The sequence below is a fragment of the Polyodon spathula genome, chromosome 21, assembly GCF_017654505.1.
Source record: "Polyodon spathula isolate WHYD16114869_AA chromosome 21, ASM1765450v1, whole genome shotgun sequence".
Classification (NCBI taxonomy): Eukaryota; Metazoa; Chordata; class Actinopteri; order Acipenseriformes; family Polyodontidae; genus Polyodon; species Polyodon spathula.
Window position 1 is genome coordinate 2,202,675 of NC_054554.1, and position 19,700 is coordinate 2,222,374.

Below are 19,700 nucleotides of genomic sequence, written 5' to 3' on the forward strand. Positions count from 1 at the left end.
AAACATTCAACAAACTACATGCTACTCCATTTAAAACCATTAAACAAATCAGCATTCAGACACTAACTCTGAAATCAACTCCAAACCTAATAACTAACATATAAGAATTAAAAAGCTATTACATCTACATGTATTGTTAGGTAACATGACAGGAATAAAACAAAAACTGTCTGAAAACTAGAAATAATGCAGAAATCATTTTATTCTACTCTCCTTCAAAAACAGGGCACACTGTGCTGATGACTCATTCAAGATTTGTATTGTGCCAATTCTTGATCACTTACAGTACCACACATGCACTGAGCATCCAGAACCTCAGAACACGCTCAGCGGCAGCAGCACGCATGCAGACTGTGAAACAGTCTGAAAGAGCCTGATCGGCTACACGCTGTATAGTGCTGAACCTCTGAGAGCTATCCTAGTTCTCTTTCCAGTCACCCAGTAAGGATTAGTGAACCACGATCTTTAAACGCCATGCCCTGACCTAACTGCACAATATATACCTTAGCAGTAGGGAGTTCCTTGGCTTTAGACTCAAACAGGTGCTCTAGCTTGGCAGTGTCCACAGTCACCTTGTCCAGGGAGGCCCACACTGTGCCCCTGCCGAACGTGCATTTCCTGGGGCTTTCCGACTGCTTCAGCTCCTTCCAGAAGAGCTTCACAGTCTTCCTCTTCTTGGCGAAGGCACTGTCCTCAGTCTTTAAGGGGGGTGACAACGGGTCCGGACCCCCACCTCCACCCCCTGGGGGTGGAGGTGGGGGAGGGGGGACGAGGAGAGGTCATCGCTGCTGGGAGGGGGCGGGGGTGGAGGTGGGGGACACATGCCGGGTGGGCCAGGAGGAGGGGTACAACGGTCCACGACGGGGGTTGCCAGTCACTCCCCTCTTCCCCTGGTGCGGGACAAAACATTGGGGGCCAAGCCCTTCGCGGTAACAGGTTCTGTAGTTACAATGTCCAAGACGCAATGCCTCAGGTCGAGGAGGTCTGAGAAGTCCAAGGACCTTTGATCAGAGGCTTACCTGGGTGTACGTGTCAGCGGCAGCTGGAACCTGTTCCCATCAGTACTCCCAGAAAGAGGTCCAAAGAACCTTAACTGAAGGCGCAGGATACGACATGCAGCGTCGAGCTGTCCCAAAGACCCGACGAGGCACGACGGACGCTGCGGCGGAGCGGAGCCGACAGGAGTCTTCCTGCGGGGCCACACTCCCCACCATGCTCTCCATCTCCGGTCTCTGATGGCTCTCCTCGCTCCACTTGTAGGGGGGCTCCAGGTCAGAGATGCGGCTGGCCAGACGGGCCTTGCTGGAGGGCTTCTGACCCTCTCTTGGTTCCTTCTCCTCCTCCTCCTCCTTCTCTCCTTCCTGCACCTCCTCTTGCTCCCTGACCTTCTCTGCCTCCTGGGGTGTCTTCAGGGCCCCAGCTTTGTTCCTGGAGTACAGCATGTCGAGCATGAACTTCCTGTCGCTGGAAAGGGTGCTGTGCTGCTCCAGACTGCTCTGCCGAAGGAGGCTTTGACCTGCAGCCGATCAGAAGAAACGACACAGTTACACAACAAGCGCTTAGAAGAGCTGCACCTCTAAAATTACACAAGGGATAGGCTGCATAAACAGTGATGCAGTAGACACAAAAAAGACTGACATGCACCCCTTAATTGCAGATCACTGGTGCACAGTAGCAACAGATATAACCTGAGCTAATGTAGTTCAAGCTCCAATACTCTACACATACAAGCTGGACTAACTTAAGAAACAAAACAGTCTAATAAGCCTTGCATACTTGAGCAGGAAAGTTTCAGTATACATCAAATAAAAAACATGGAAATGTCTCCTAAAGTCTTTGCAGTTTGTCAAACCATGACTGAAGGTGGTCCCGTCATGTACCCAAGTTACACAGCCTTCCAGCAATGCCAAAAACAGACAAAAAAAAAAAAAAAAAAAAGAAAAAAAAAAATTGAACGGTTGTGAAAGCTGAAACACTTGCCCGAATAATGAGCAGCATGCGGACAAATTCCTGTGTTTCGACAAGCTACCATTTCAAAAGAATGGGGCTAAGGGATGAGAAAGACTCCTCCGCTCTATCCACGCACAGCTGGACTGCTGGAGAATAAACTTGTGTGGTGGATCAAAAATTAAATACAAGAACAAACAATGTGCTGCTGGTGCACAAGCAAGTAAATGCTTTGACCTCCCCCTGTACACAGTTTACATGCCTGCTGCCCCACTGCTGGTACCTTCCTGCCTCTAGGCTAGGGAGTAGTCACCAGTCTGGCCAGCATCCCAGAGACCAGCCGATATTATCAAGCCGCCTATTACCACTATACCCAAACAAATGCGTTCTACAGAAACCTAATTTTGAACGATTACGCACCACAAACAACATGCAACGAATGGTTAAACAAAAAGGGTTGACAGCACACTGTAACAAGGCAATTCAAATGTTTAACCGTAGCCACTCAAACGGGGAGCAATGCACTAAAGATTTACAGTAACAGTTATACAAACTTATAGACGACACTGTTGCCACATTGTTCAAGGGTTTGGAAAACCGTCAGCAATTGGATTATTGATTTACTTAAATTCATTGTTAAATGAATCCTCTCCAGAGCAACTGATCTGCAATGCATACACAAACACAATGCGCCCTTCTACAAGAAACAAACAGAACGTCTGTAGAATTAGCTCTCATTCATGTATGTGTATAATATATATATATATATATATATATATATATATATATATATATATATATATATATATATAGTTTTGTTCTGTTCATAATTCTACTGAATTATGAACAGAAGTAGAAAACTTGTTCCCACATTGATTGTTCTTCTAAAACTAGAAAGATGCCAAACTAAACGTTGTTAATTGGATAGTGAAGATAACGTGGAACCGGCCAGCTTGTGAATGTGCTGAAGAATGCTTGACAGGTTCACACGCAGCGTTATCAAGCGAACCCTGAACTAATAAACTCAGCACTGTGATGCTCTGCACCTACTGCATTGTGATTCTGACTGCATTCAAACAGCAGCTTGAATTCCTCAGCTGCGTGGATGTACTGTACTGTAGAGTATAGGGAGGAGGTGGAGGGGGGCAGGACCTACCTGTAGAAGTACTGAGCAATCTGTACTCTCCAACAGCAGGTATAATGTGTGCTGCATTTTCAGCTTTTTGTTTTGTTTCATTTTTGATGTTGGTTGAATATGGTTCAAACTGATTTCATCCCACTTCCCCTCATCTACATTAATCGCCTTTGCTATCTTAACTGTCGGTTTGCAGCCCTGTGCTTCCTCCCTCTCTCTCGTTCTCTTGCTTTCCTGTGGGACCCTGGCAGAGCTGGCTGGGGGAGAGGAGAGGGATGGTCTCGTGGGACGCTGGCGCGGCTGGCTGAGGGTAGATGAGATATCTTGCCTGGATCATTATGCGCCGCCTGCCTGTCGCCTGTCTTGTCCTCTCGTTCCAGGGTGCTGCTGGCTGAAGAGGAGGAGGCTGAGCATGGCTCCTCCTCGCTTGCCGCCTCCCTCTGCCGCTCCTTCGCACTCAGATGCTCCCCGTCTGCAACACACAAATACAGACACACCTCGATGCTCTCCTGTCATCTCAGAACATCTCTACGGTTCAGAGCGACAAGCTCTTTAAGCCCACAGTAACTATTCTCACCATCTCATTTTTTTCCCCGCTTAAGATATGTTCTGATAAATAGAAACTAAATATAGTACAAAGGTCTTATTTGACCCTACATGAATCCCAAATAACACTGTTCTGCATTCGCTCTGTGCAAGTCGTGAACTAACAACTTCCTTTATACACTCTTTTCCAGCTAAATAGTAAATTGAATTGTGACAAACTCTTAATCAAACTTCATTCACTGTCTTCATTTAAGCTAACTGAAAAGGCAAATCTGGATTATTTGTGAACTGAAAGAAAAAAAAAAAAAAAAAAAAAAAAACTACTGTATATATTTCTTTTTTCAATGAATAGCAGCAATTTACAAAGATTATAGGAGATGAAAAGTCCCTAGAGGGTGGCAGCTGTTTCAGTTCAATCACGTTCGGAGATTCTTATTTTTGTTAATGCCCACCCCCTGCTCTAATTTACATCTTAAAAGAACTCTGAAATAATCACTGTTCAGCTTCCTGAGTCACGAGAGGTCACAACACTTCATGGGAAATTCAGATCTGCTCTGTAATCACATCACGTAGCCCCAGCTCTAATGACCTTGCCATTTGTTGATGCCCACTGGCAGCGGTACAAATTAAACTTCTATAAATTGAACACCTCCCCCTTCCTGGCAGCAACACTTGCATTACAAGAAATGGAAATGCTGGCGAATCAACGCACTTCGAAAAAATGAGGGGCATTTGTATTTCAGCTATTTTCCTTCAACACGTGTGTTAATTATAGTGAACTTTACAGGAAAACATTTAAATAAATTGATTCTGGGATTCCTTACACTGCCAAAGGTAAACTCTTCTTGTTGCTGATCAAGGAGTAACCGAACATAGGTTTCGAGACACCTGCACGTGGGTTTCTAAGCTTGCACGCATAAAAGGTGCTGCGTGGAAGACTACCGAACTGTGTTAATGATGTGAGAAACGTTCACTGGGACAAAGCGGCAGACTGCACAAGGAAGGAAGAACAGGTGAACAGTTTCATACTGCTGTCCTATTGAAAGGACAGTGGTAATACATTAGGGGCCTCTCCTCGGTCTATGACATCACCCCTGAATAGTTTAAACAAAGCAGTGTATAGCAACGTATTTAAAATGATTCAAATTGCAGTCCAGCCTTTTCCACAAAACAAGAAAACCATCATAAAGAATTGTAATAATAGCCTCGTACATTCAGTAGAAAATGTATTTTAAAATAAAAGCACAAAAGACAGCCACTTCAGAAAAAGCATTCATATTTCTAGACTGACTGAAGGTAGTTTATAAAGTGCTGACTTTGCATTTAGTATTTGCTTTATTAAATGTAATTTGTCTAAGGCAGATTCGATTAATCGATTACAGCTAACCTGATCGATTAATTGATTCATATTTTAATCATTTTTAACCCCTCTAGTTCTCAACTTTCAGAAAAGCCTTTCACATCAGCACTAGCTTTACATTAATGAATAAAATAAGCGTTCACCTTCTTTAAAACAGCTTGGCGATTCGCGGCCCTTTGGGGTGGTGACAACAATGTCTGGGGATGACGATACTTCTTGAGAAGACAAAGTATCCAGCCTCCCTTTACTGAGCGACAACCTTTTCTTGTCCTTCTCCTTTTGGGTAGCAGCGAGGCTTTGCAAAAAGCGACTTCTGCAAGATTGCAACAAAAACAAAATCAAACCACGCCAGAAAAGGGGTATCGAAACCTCTCAAAATATCACTTGTAGCTGGAAACGCCTCCCCACTAGATCTCAGGCTGCATGCATGACCCCTCATTCATTCCTCAAGCCCTCAACAGGGATTGGGCGTGGGTTGACTGGAAGTTAAGGAGGGGGCAAACGAGGGGAGAAGAGGGGGACTTGGCAACAAACTAAAGGAGAACTAGCTCTATCAGATTATCAATCAGGAGAAATTCACTGGGACACACTAACTGGTCTTACCGTTCTCTTTCCAAGGACTGCAAAAAAGGAGACAACAGCGCTTTTACTGTCATACGTTATTTCACAAGGAATTTATGCGATTCCCCTTTTAGATTATGGAAAGCCAACACCCGTACAAGAGATATAAACATCTGGATTCTGGATTCAAAATTAGCCCAAAATGCTCCGCCAGTCCGCCACAGAAGCAATCCGGAGCAACTTGCAGTCAATCTGTTACCAAGAGCCTAGCAAAACAGTCCAGGTTGATTGAACACATCGGCTTATTTTTGTAGGTGTACTATAGGACCAATAGATGGCAGTGTTGCCTAAACAGCCTGACAATAAGAGATAGGTATTGTTAGACTGTTCTGGAGTGTTCAGTTCTAGAAAACTCTAAACGAATAGAGGGGAGGTGAAGTCGTGTAAATGGTTAGCTGCTAAAAGGAGTACTAAACGAGGTTTGAAAATTGATTTTCTTACCTCTTCATAGCTTTATTAACACTATCAATATTTCAAATGCAAGGCTGTAGATAAACTTCTGCATCCTGGTACCTGCGCTGCAGGTCACATGGTTCGATTACAGCTAGCCCATTGGAGTAGGCTTCAACTACAACACAGTGAAATGATTAGGAACCAGGAAGCATGAGCAGCAACTTTTAATTTACATTGTTGTCTTTGCCCATTCCAAAACAGAATAAAAACATACAAGCAAAGAACCAACCCACCTTCAACAGACAAAAGGGGGAGCAGCAAGAACAATGCTAGTGCTGAAAGAGGTAAAGAAAAATCACTGTAATGCCCTTCGTTAGCACTTCTTTAAATACGATACATGCATTAGCAGCAGTAATAATTTCTGTGGGATTCCTAATTCCTGTGTTCAAACCTCACAGCTTTTTCGGTAACAATCTGACTGAAGCACCAGCTCTTACAAGAAAAGGAAGCATGTTTTTGAAGCCAAATTAAACCACGTCATGCAGATTAAAACCACGACCATTTCTGCACTCCAGTACTTACTCAAACTTTCTTAGGACAGGTTTATCCGTATTTACAGAACAAACCTCCTCTGTCCTGAGAAAAAAACATTGTATTGAAAACCTCTTAAAACACACTGCCCGTGATAAATCGCATCGTATACAGCATTCACACGCATTGACTATCTGCAAGCTAGCAATATCTAGGTAATTATTATGACACGTTAATCAGAATATCTGGGAACTTTAAACTAATTCTGCATGTATTATTTATATTAATAAAATTCAATTCAACATAATAATTGTAGCTGTTGGCACAAGCTGCTGTTGAACCCTTCTGCCCTTGTTCTCAACTAAACGAGAAGCGTGACACATACAAAACTCGCACAATAATAGCCTTGATCAGAAAACAGCACAGGAGAATCAGAAAGACAGGAAGTTGTATAAAAGCAATGCTGAAAAGATGATAGCTGCACTGAACCAGTCAGCACCCGTCAAGCCATCACATTTTACCGACAACAGCAGGGGTTTAAAGACTGCTATGAAGTTTCATTTTTAAAAATGTTTTTTTCTTGGTTAAATAAAATGCCTTAAAGTAAATTAGGAGCGATTGAGTACACTACCTATTGTTTCATGGTGTAGAAAATCAATACAGATTTAAAGCAACTCATTGACATCGTAAATGTAATACTACAAGTACCAATAAAAAAAGGCAACATTTAGAATGCAAGACATGTCTAAAGCTGGTCTCATTTAAACAAGTTTGAAAATCTCTCATTTATAATTAACTGTCATCATCATCATCATAATAATAATAATAATAGGCATCATGCAAAAACACTAAAATGCCAATAGCAGTAAAACACACTCAGCATGATTCTTTTTCCCTGTTCTGCAGTTCTTTGGGGGTTTGGAAATCCCCCAGCATGGGCTGATTTGATGCCCATGAAATCAAACAGATTACTGCCTTCCAAACCAAAGCCATGTGCTGCATTGCTGCTCCAGCCAGTTCTTGCTGCTTGGAGTTTAAAACAGATAGATTTCTAAATGTTCTACCCCAAAATGACAAGGTCTCACCATGGTGTAAAATAAATCACCCATTCTTTGAGCATGCTGTTTCTACTTACCAAGCAGAATCAGTTTGATGCAGTCTGTAAAAGGAAAAGAGGTTTGCAGCAGACAGGAATGTTGGATGGCAGAGCAGTAAGCAGAGATTAGGGTTGAAGCCAAACATTATAAAAAAAGGGAAAGAAGGACAGAAAGAAACAGACATCAGTAAAAAAAATAAAATAAAAGGAGAATAGTTATGCAGTACATGGCTGAGAAAGCCAAGGAGAAGGAGCGTTGAGCGTTTTAGCAAACTCCTCGTAATACAGTGTATTGATTAATAAAACCAGCAGCCTGGAAATGTTATGGTTAAACGCTGTTGGGGTGCAGCAATAGTTAAAACAAACGGAACGCTTGAGGACTTCTCTACATTTACACGATCATAGCAGGAGTAGCAGCAGCTGATCAGCAGCTCCAGGGCTTTTTTTAATGACAATGAAAAAACTTTATAGGACTTCCTTAAATACTATAATATAATTGCAAAAAACAGCTCCATATAATTGTGAACCATGTATCTTATTATAAATGCACACATCTGTTCTTTAGAATGACATGTTCTGGTCTAGGCAAGTGCATAAAACTCTTACCAAACAAGCTATGCAATTAATGGGAATCTATTGGAAAGTTTAATCAAAAGTCGGGTACTGTATTTTTAAAATCACTGTCAAGCATTTTGTACAGAAGTAACACTTTTGTTAACACTATGAAATTCAGATTTGATCCCTAGCAACTTAAAAACACATTTATAAAATATTGACTTTCTATACTGTATAAAATGCCATACAGTAATAGCAAATCTGTCTATTCACATTACTAGTTCCTAAAGTATATAGAAATGTATTCATTCATTTCAAGCAACTTACTTGAAAATGCCTCTTTCAGAAGTTGTGCCCTCCTTCTCCGACACCGGCAGAGTGCAGTGCAGATCCGACTGGCTCCCATTGGGAGAGGAGTCCTGGAAAGCAGGGCTGCAGACAGGAGAAAGCAAGGTGAAGCAGAGGAACCAGCATTGCAATGGTGCACAAATCCAACACTGGAGAACTGAACCAAGGGTCCTTCAATATCTCCAGACAAAATAGTCTCCTGTCAGCCTTTCTCTCTCTCTCTCTGAACCTCTCTGCTCTCCTCTCTCCTCTCTTGGGATTGGCAGGGCAACACTGACACACTCAGTTTGTCTTTCACGCCAAAGGATTCTGTGTGCTGCTCCTGTTTGTGTTCCCGGACCCAGCATGGAACGGGATTCATTTAAAGAACTGTTTTCAATGCATGTAATCGTTGCCTCAGAGAGTGCGTTTCTGAATGCAAATCAGGTTTCCCCAACTAATATACTGAAAACTACATGTAATGTTTGCATATAGTCTAACAAACCTACTACTTATCCTGACAAATTGTAACAATGAAGAGCCATTTTACTAGGTTTTTGTTTGTGACGCATACTATTTGATAAAGGCAAGGGTACCGACTTGTTAAAAGTGTGTGGTTCAAGAGACTGAAACCTGCCAATATCAAAAGAAAAGAGATTTACCCTAGATACCCTTCGAAGTGCATCCAGTATCCAAATGACCTGAAACAACATGACTCTCCTATTGCATAGCAGTTTCATCCATTCCAGGTTTTACTACGAGCTTGATTAGCCAAAGTGTATAGGTAACAAGCTCAGGTGTGTCTTTTTAAAAAATCATAGTAAAACCAGGAATGGATCAAACTGTTATGCAATTGGAGTCTTATTTCCAACCCTGCTAGACACTTAATAAACTGAAATCCTGCCTGAACGATAATGGCCAGCTCACCTTTGCCAAAGAGAAATGGTTAGAGAAATGGCAGACTGGATTGACGTGATTAAAAGCATGTCAGGTGACAATTCGTACCATTGGAGAAATGGTAGAAAGATGCAGTTTACAAACCTGGCAGAGGTGGCAGATGCTTCCCCGGACACCGACTGACCGCTAGAGAGTCTAGACCTTCTCCCAATGCCCAGAGGTGGCACATAATGACTGATGAATGAGCGCCCCCTAGCGAAAGGACCAGGGCAGTGAGAAGATGATCTGAATGATAAATCAGCGATGTTAGTAAGAAGCAGATTATAGAGAGAGCCAGGAACCCATCCACAGAAACCAAAGCTGGATACCCAAGGTGGTCAAGTGCCTTCAGACAAGTTAACAATCCCAAATTCCATCTGGGGTAAGACTCTGCTTTCAGGGGCTTTGATTACACTGCAATAGCAGCTACCGTGTCTGTACTATTAAACCACATGTGAAGGTGCAACCTGCTGGAATTGACAGCAGTGATCCATGCTGGTCTAGCCTGGTCAGAGGTGGCAGTTTAGTGGTTTTCAACTGGTTCTGCTGGTTCAAAAGACTCAAATGATCATTCAAGGACAAAAGGAGTCAATTTAAGGTAAAAGCTCTTAAATGCAATCAACTGCAGTACGCAGTAGGAAACCAGTAAATAGAGGTTCAGTTTCCAACTCTCATTATTCAGCAGCAGTAACAGGGTTACTTTTATTTGCACTGTGCTTAACATCCAATCTCCAGGTAGCAGCAGTGTGGGTACTAATTGCACGTACAATGGACTGCTTTAATACTAGGATTACTGCTACACCCTAACAAACACATGCAGTTTGTCAGGTATAAATCAATGCCCGCTGAAGCAGTGTTACCAGCTCTGGAAAGGCCTGGAAAGGGTTAGGGTTTAGTCAGCAATGACATCACACCTTGATGAATGCATAATTGACACTGCACTGGAGAGCTCAAGCCAGGGACAGCATCACTGCTTGGGCTCTGACTAGCAGGGCAGGCTGGAGCTGTGCTTTATTAGACTTGCTGAGCCTAGGTCTCAAGAGGTACTGTTTTATCTGAGAGCCAAACCCAGTTAGAGTGCTCCTGTTTGTACATATTTGTGTTCAGCCGCGGTTTTTTATTACCATTTTGGACCCAGCCAGACTCTTACATAAATAATAATAATAATAATCATAACTTTCTCAGTAGCTAGACAGACACTTGAGGGATGTTTTAGAAAGGGTTAATGAACATAAACCTTATTTAAATCATCACAACATTCAGGAAGAGGTTAAGGCCAGGGAAATCTTTTTTAATGAGCTTGAACACTGCACTGAAACCTTTACTGACTTGCATAGCGTAAGGATAGCAAAACCATTTGTATACAATCTACATGCATCAGCTCCAAAAGGCAAAAAGGGTATAAAAAATATGTTTTTGTTTAAAGTTTAGTAGCCAAAGTGGTAATTAATACCCTATAAAAGCAGTGTGATTTACTGAAGTATTTTCAGCCTCTTTTTCTAATTTTCTGTGAAACGCACGATCGTCTGAGCTCAATCAACTCATAATATTTTACAGTGGAACCTAGGTTCAGTCATTATGCAACACTTACACATAAATAACAGATACGCATTTGCCAAGTCTATAAACAAAACTCCTCTAAAAACCACTGCAGGCTCTTTCTGCCCCCTCTTTTCAAAATAAACTATTCTTGTTGTTACAGTTACTCAGTGCTGAACACCCAGTAGCTAAAAAATAACTCTTTTCATAAAGTGTGGAAACTTCCAAGAAAAACCTTCATAAAGCAGAGGCGGTTTATCAACACGGTATAAAATGTTTTGATTGTAGCAGACACACACTAAACTTAGAATGGTATGTAAGACCTGGAGAGGTAAAGAACCCAAAATAAAACTAATTTAACACAGTCCCACCACAGCATGCCAGCAGATTTCACTATGCGAAGCATCCAAGAGATCTATTTAAACAGCAAAAAATAAATACATACATATTTGAAGTAACTTTAAAAAAATGATGGTGATTAAGTAGATTCAAGAAAATGCACAGAGTCCTTTTCTTCAATCAGTTGCCAGGTTTATTGAAATATGCAGGGAGTCTGGTCCCAGGTACAGGACAAACAGAATACTCATCATTACAATGTTTGCATGACATTAAATACCCTTCTGTATAGATGGTCCACCTCCCCTTTCTCTGACACTTAACCAATGGTCAAGGTAATTTAATTCATTGTGTGAGTGTGTGTGTGTGTGTGTGTGTGTGTGTGTGTGTGTGTGTGTGTGTGTGTGTGTGTGTAGTCTAGTGTGACAACCTCTGAACTAAGTGCATTCTTCACACTCCTGGAGACAAAAGGTCCATACATCTGCCTTTTGTTATCTTCTTGCGACCCCTGTGATCCCAGTGGCATTATCTCTTTCGATCTCTCTGAAGTCTTTAGAGCCTGTTCCCTTCTAGCACAGCATTGTTATCTCGTTAGCTTGCAGTCAATGCTGGGCAAGAGCTTGTAGACGCAACATCTCTATCAATTGTAAGCAGTACATGCAATTTGAACCAAACAGTCTGCTATCTGCAATATTAGTCTCCTTTCAGAAAAGAACACCAGTATAGCTCTGCTAGTCCACATGCGTAGCAAACTGCTAATCAATTCTCAATCCATGTTTTCCAACAATATTGTACATAAAATAACCCAAGCCACATTTCTTGTGTGCAAGGTTATGCAAAGTCTCATGCTATTGACCATCCCGAATTTCTACTACATAGTATTGGACTGGATTGGATTGTTAACTTGTGTTTTAGAAGTACAGGTTTCAGAGGTTTACAAGCTTTGAAAACCAGACACTCTGAGATCCCGGAAGCTCAACCATGTCCAGGAAATACTCCAGTTGCATGTACGCCAGCCCGGAGATACCCTGCATTAACTGTGTCATGCTAGAAGACCACAATATTTATTCTTTAAAACTAAAACAATAAATCTCAACCACAGCTTCAGTTAGCAAACTGATAACCATCCAAGTGCGTGCCAATTATTATTATTATTGTTTTTTTGTTTTCTTAAAAGATAAAACTGAGCAGAACTGTCTGTCCGCAGAACACGCTAGCCCAAAGCATTACTGAATTAATTCCTTAAACCCAAAGAATGCAGAGGATCAATCCAGAGCAGGCTGGGGTTGTGCTGGCTGCTTTGTGCTTGAGGGTTTCTGAAGGATGCAGTTTGGTGTTTGTGTTCTGCAGCGGCTGATTGAAAGCCCTCTTCAGCCTGGAGAATGTTTCACAGCTTCCTCAAGGGAGAAGTTAGGGAATTACAATAATAATAATAATAATAATAATAATAATAATAATAGGGACAGAGAACAAAGCTCACTGCCTCTCCAGTGTTCACGGCGCTTGTTTTCATTAGTTGTTTTAGCTGCTGTCAAAATTTCATTTCGGTTTGTTCATTTAAAATCAGATCCAGCCTTTCAACGCACACTTCTACTCGCATCACTCTTTAGCAATACTACAGAGGTGCTATATGTCTATTTTTCATGCAATTCAGACCTCATTAATTACGGAAATCTGTTATACAGAAAAACACTGCAAACCTAGTGAGCAGGTTTATTTTTTTCAGCCCTGTGCTGGACTGTGTTAAAGAGATGCCCTAAAGCTTACTGTATCGACGTGGTCCGAGTAATCCTCGCTGCAACAGACCTTGCTGAACCGTCAGCCCTGAATAAACTGTGGGATGATCCCTGCTGTTTGAAGCACACCCCTACAAGCACCTAGAGATGGATTGATACAGCTTTGGGGTATAGAGTAGGTGTTCCTTTCAAGCACTAGAAACAGTGCTATAAAAGCTATAATATACAGTACAATACTTCTGAGCGTATCAGTCACACAAGCTTATAAAACTAGGCATATAGAACCTGGAATGGACCCAACTGCTATGCAAACTGCTAATTATTTCCATAAGCGTGCTGTGTTCTGCACTGGCTCATAGATGAACTCATGGCCTGTCAAGGGTACATGCCCCTCGGTTCTGCTAACGGCTGCTTGGGTGCAGTTAAACCAGACCACACCAGAGTTACCAGCAGAATTACAGCTGCATCGCTCCCCAGCTCAACTCCCATAACTACACAAACAGCTGATAAAGAAGCTAATTTCAGCAGACACATCCTGTGACCGTTAATCTGAGTGCAAAAACCTGTCCAACAAACACGTGTCTCCAATCAGATACATTAACACAGCCAAGTAGTGCCTTGGCAGCAACGCTCCTGCACAACATCTGCTAATCACACAGGCCCTGGGACAGCGCTGCTATCACTGTCATTCTAGAGATGCACTATTTATTACCAACGCAGCAGACTCCTTAGACAGTAAGATTAGATACAGTACTGTCTCCCATCGATATCACTAGCATAAAAAAACCAACAACTGAATATTGTTTTGGAAGGGTGTAGTTCAGAGCAAGTTGGAAAGATGGATGAAGACTGCAGATTACAGTCCATTGCACTGTAAACACTATGATGCGACTCCTGAATCAGTACAAGCCAAGGGGTCTGGCTGCAGAGGGCCAGTACTGTACCATAAATCAAAGTCAAATTCGCTGCCAGAATTTGCAAAGATATGACAGTAAAATTCTATCACAACAGGCAGTTGGGTAAACTTTGCAAACCTTACAGTATGTATGGTCTCCCGCAGCGTGCTGTGCAGAACAGAGCCTCCATATACCACTGGAGATTCCAACCCCATGGGGTAACAGGCTGAATACCATCTGACCTGATAAGATATTAGTCAGCCTTCCTTTCAAATGCTGCCTCAAGTGGTTAATCCTAACTCCACCACACAGAGCTTTGTAACAACTGCGGTTAATATTCTTCTTCTCCTACTCATTCACGGGTCATCTGCAATCTACAGGAAGGGCAAAGGAAAACAACGAGTCCCGCAATTCCACAGCAACTGTGCACAGGGGTCATGCCCTCCGAATGGGGAGAAAGTCCCTAGTCCATTGACGAAAACCAGAAGGTATCTGTACACCACCCAGGGTGGCCCAGCACAAACTGCACTGCACTAACGTGTGTGTGTGCATCAATAATGTTCTTTGTTCACATCAAGTGTTCATTCCGGAATACAGTTTAAAGAGAGGTTTCTGTATCTCAAAAGCAGCCCTAGAGCATGCTCCATAGCACCCCAGCATACTGGCTGGTTTCACAGACCGAGATTAGTACTACTCGTGCACTATCCAACGTTAACTTAGGTAGAGTATTCCAAGACTAGTACTAAACCAGCTGTATTAGTATTACTGGACTCTTAAATGTGACTTGTCATCTCGGAGACACTTTCATTATTTTAAAAGGCAGTCGAGTTGAAAGCTGGCTTACATATTCTGCTTAACTGATTGCTCCAGTCATAACTCCCTGTTTCCAATACTTCCTTAAAAACTAAATGTATTTCATTTTATTGAGAAGGATCTTCTAGTTAGTATGGCCACTTGGCGCAGCTGGTCCTAAATGGAGGGGCTGCTTTGTACTGCATGTCTGAGCAGATTCTCAAGCAGCTGAGCCCTCCAGCGTGCTCCAGCAGACGCAGTGTGAGAAACGTATAGTTGTTTTGTTTTTGGGTTTTTTTTTACCACATATGGAAAGTTACATAACAAATGCATTACATAGCTCTGTCCACCTTGATTTGTTTCCCCCACATGTGTTGTTTTTCTGGCTGCTCTGAGCTTTTGATATACATGCTTTTCCAGAGCAAGCATTTCAAGCAGTCCCCAATCTGTCAGCATTACTCAAGGCTCTCACAGGCCAGCAGTGCAGGGGCGCTGTTGACACAAGCACTGAAAACATCACGAAAGCACTCACTTAAACAAGAGGGACAGCTAGCTACAGTACCATCACCTTGCACAGACTCGGCTGTGCCATAATACTGGAAATCAGTTGAATGCAATACACTCCTATTGTGAATGCAACACAGAGCGAGTGTGCTTTACCAAGTCCAGAAGTGATGACCGAATTCGAATTACTCAGGAATTAGATGGTATTGTGTGGGAACATAAAAATTCCTTGGAGTTACAAAATGTACATGTAGGGTATCTAGAGTCAAGAGGGGGGCCAGACAGATGGGCTAAAATGAAAAATTCCCAAAACCTGAGTTTGTTCTTGTAAACTTTTCCAGGAATGGAAACAAGGTTTCTTCATATTTATTTTTTTCCCCCCCAAAGAGATTCATTTCTTATCTGCACAAGAACAGTGTTTACCATAAATCACTATGTTTTAAAAGCTAATTGGAAGCACATTTTCCTCTCATCTGGGCTGCTGATATTTTTATTGCCATAATGCTGTAACGAGTCCGGAAACTGTGCTGTGCTGTGCCGTGCCGTGCCGTGCCATGCCATGCCGTGCTGCTCAATACTCACGTGCTGGGGGGCCCCTCGCTCTGCTGGAGCTCTGCGGCAGGGAAATGAATGCCGTTGCTGGATGCGATGGGAGACCCAGAGACTGGAGAGAGCGCAGGAGATGAGCTCTGGGATCCTGAGTCCTGGGACCTGGAAGCCCTGTCGCTGGGCAGGGGGGTCCTGTGGGAACGGTTCAAACTGGGCAGGCTGCTCTCCAGGGTGGGGCTGGGGGAGGCACAGGAGGACGGGGTTGTGGAGGCGAACGCTGCCTCTGTCATGTTCTGTCCTGAACTTCGCCTGCTCTTCCGGCCTTCTTCAGCGCTCGGCGCCAACTTCCTTCGGTCCCTCTGCACACTGGGCAGGGCCCCGTCCAGCTCGCCATCCTCAAACCTCAAGGCATTCTGCAGAGAGACGGGGTGGACAGCACCAGCAAACTTAATGCAGGGCCTGACAAACAAACCGCACCGATACCATTTCAAAACATGGCCATTTACAAACACCACGTTAAATCCGACTCCAGTTATTGTACTTGCAAATCAACCAAACTAAAGAGACGAAGACTCAGTCTAGGTTCTATTTCTGTAAACTAAATTCCAATTGCAGACCATATGCCAAGAAATAAACTGTGTTGGCAAATTGCCCAAATATCCCTGGCTAAATAATACAATTGATTACAATATACTGTATATATTTGTTTTTATTGTGTATCAGTTATCATATACAAGATTAGCATATACCTAAAACAGAACGCATGAAGAATTCACTAGAACAGTAGTACTGTATCTCACCATTACTGCTTCAGGAAAAACTGACGCATTCATGCAACATTTACTGGAAATGTTTTCACCAGAACATTTAGTGAGTACGACAAAAACTATGTGAAAGCAAAAATACTCCTAACGCTTTAATGTCCTTGAAATCCCCATCTGTTAGTCATCAGTCTTCTTTCTCCTCATCAATTTCCCATGCCTAGCTGATTAATGTAGTCACTTCCCATGTGACTTCGTGCACTCAACACACCGTCTCCTGCAGTGTCACTACTCTGCGTTGCTTTCATGTAGCATATTTACCAACCACACACACACAAACACAATGTAAGCGGACTTGTCTTCACATATAAGCTAGGTCCGCACCATACAATAAAATACCATGAGAGAAATATGAAGAACAAGAATGAAATATCAAAAACATCAAAAATAAAGAAAGCACTGTATGAAGGACACAAAGTTTATTACAGGACGTCACTGTTTCACACATGTATTCTCATGTGCGGACAGCTTATTTTAAAAGGGAAGTCTCATTCAGCAGCATTTAAGTTCAAGCTGAATAAGACTTCCCCTTTAAAATTGTTAACCAGTTTCTGCAGCAATACAGCCAGCTTCAAAAGGGTTTTACGTGTGACTCTGTCCTGACATTCAGAGCCTTATTGAATTTGTTTTTTAAGACACCAGTTTTTCTTAATAACCTCCAACAGCCTCTGAGATGCAGAGATTACAAAGGAGCCAGATAAATTGTTCAAAAGGACAGCTAAGCGCTCATCTGAGTGTTACCAACTGCAATTAACACGCTCCCTTGCCAAAGATTAGTAGAAATGTATTTTGAGACTCACAGAATAAAGAGAGAGAGAGAGAGAGAGAGAGAAATTACAGAATTAGCCCTCTGACAAAGCTATGTAAATAAACAGTAAAGAGTATTGAAATGGTCAGTTATACTCCATAAACTTTTTTTGGAAAGCAGCAGGATCAGCTGTGTTTCTCCACTACATCAGTCTGCGGTTTCGGACGGGTGTTTATCTTACTAATACTGGAAGTCTAGGTCGCGACATCACCCCCCACCCCACCAGTGACTCAACTGTGTGTTGAAACCCAGGCACCAGACTAAGGGAGCTGACAATCCAGCCACTGTGACAGGAACAATTGGAATTGGAAGTGAAGCAATTGGAAGTGATATTTTAGAAACGTAATAACTGTTGAGATTGTTCAACTGCTTTCATTTGAGGCCAATTTAAAACAGACTAACTGGACTTCAATGTAAGTAATTTGTTGCCACGGTGAGGCTCATTGTAACAGAACACTGCTAATTGCAATTTTGATCAACATTCTGTCAAAACTGGTTAAACGCAGTGATGGATTATTTGGTGCTGGGATACATTTAGAAAGCTTGCATGATGTATTCCAGATCTGAGCAACATGACCTCAGACAGCTCTCTCTGTATGTAGTGCATGCACATTTGCATTGCTGGCAAGTAGCAACATGCATTTAGCCTGCTGGAACCTCACGTCTAGACCTAGGATCAAGTCAATGTCCTGCAGTGTAATCTAATGGTGACTATCACCATCATTGGAAAGAATGAATCTAGTGAGCTGTCAGCAAAACAAATGATCTGTGACAGACCGGCACCCTGAGTCACCACAGTGCAATATAGGATGAAGCACTGAATCAGCGTTCTTACAACATAACAATAACAAATCACATTGCAAACAATTACAAGAAAACAATCCCCAGTGCATGTCCCTATTTGAGGCCTGTCTGTCGCAACAGTGATCGTTCTGTGGGGCAATAGTCGAATAACACAGAGCTTTTCAAACTTTCCCCTAATAACGTACTTTAAAAAAAAATTTCAATGAATATACCTCAAAGAAAAATGATTTCATATTCAAGCACTCTTAAGCAATAACATGAAACTTTACCACGCTGTACACTGGCAAGCAATGCAGATGTAAAATGAATGTTTCTCACTGATTGGAGCTGAAAGACCCTTGCTGGGGAGTGTCTCCGCGTGGGAATGCAGCGCGCGCTCCTACCTCATATAAAGTGAACTGGTGCTTCAGGTCTGAATCGGTTCCTTTGTTGTTCATGTGTCTGTGGATGACAGTCTCCATGCCTTGTGTTTCCAGACAGTCAGTGAGATCGTAGAATGAGTCCTGATCTGGTAGAGCTGCCAGTGTCTGAACACAGGAAGAGAGAGCGGGTCAGACACACACAGACAGCATTGCTGGACACCTTCAAAGGACCCTGTCTAAGGGTGCAACCCTGCAGCACAGTCTAATATATTGGGCAAAGCACCTTTCATAAATATCACAAAAGCTGGGTCATATTCACAGACCTTTTGCTCCAGTGCTCCAAGTTTAAATCTATTTAAAAAAATTAAATAAAAAAAACCCAACATATTCAAAAGCTTCCAATGAATAACTCAGGAGGTGAATTTAAGAGCTCCAAAAATAAATGCACAGCTGTTCTTTATTTGTTCTAGAAGAGCTTGTTTTTTGCTTTCATAAAGTTATGACAAAATGTATTTATTTGAACAAGTTAAAACTATGGTGGATAATCATTTCTACATTCGTTACCCAACTAAGATCTCCAAAAACACAATATAGCCTACAACAGAACATCATGGAAAACGACTCAGATTCAGGTCTTATTCCAGTACAGCTGCACTGATTTACAGCAACACGTGCTGCACTTTTAGCAGCAGGAAAAGCGCAAGCTGCGTGCGTCACAAGCATTGTGATTTTAAACAGGCTCCGGTAGACAAGGGAGGTACGGTACATCAGAACAGCCCAGTGAAGCAGCTCAGGATGCTAGCTAAAATGCTAGCTGTTTGATTTGGAATATCACCATCTGTCCTCAGATGTGCTTTCAACCCAGAAGAAACCCTTTGCTGAAAGTTTAGTACACAAAGGGTTTATGAAAGGCACAGCGATAGGCCAACAGTACAAAGTGATAACAAGCAGGAGGATACGAAGGGCTGGTAAAGGGTTAGGGATATGATAACATAAAAAAGTGTAAGAATGCACTGGTAGGTAAAAAAATAAATGAAAAGGCTGGACAAACGAGGCACGTGAGATGCAACATAAAAAATGCACCCTGAAGCACAGCGGTCAGGACA

The 19,700-nt window shown here is 42.3% G+C and overlaps 1 protein-coding gene across 1 annotated transcript in view; it reads right to left on the minus strand.

Moving 5' to 3' along the window:
• The window catches only part of LOC121296670 (FH1/FH2 domain-containing protein 3-like), a 50,519-nt gene that overhangs the window by 6,267 nt on the left and 24,552 nt on the right, over positions 1-19,700 (minus strand). Inside the window, exons 9-18 of the mRNA XM_041222438.1 lie at positions 18,616-18,759; positions 15,833-16,212; positions 9,553-9,693; positions 8,512-8,616; positions 7,669-7,692; positions 6,585-6,638; positions 5,132-5,301; positions 3,411-3,554; positions 1,145-1,516; positions 504-742 (exon numbers count right to left, since the gene is read on the minus strand). Coding sequence (XP_041078372.1) covers positions 504-742; positions 1,145-1,516; positions 3,411-3,554; positions 5,132-5,301; positions 6,585-6,638; positions 7,669-7,692; positions 8,512-8,616; positions 9,553-9,693; positions 15,833-16,212; positions 18,616-18,759 — 1,773 coding nt within the window. The remainder of the gene's footprint in view (positions 1-503; positions 743-1,144; positions 1,517-3,410; positions 3,555-5,131; positions 5,302-6,584; positions 6,639-7,668; positions 7,693-8,511; positions 8,617-9,552; positions 9,694-15,832; positions 16,213-18,615; positions 18,760-19,700) is intronic.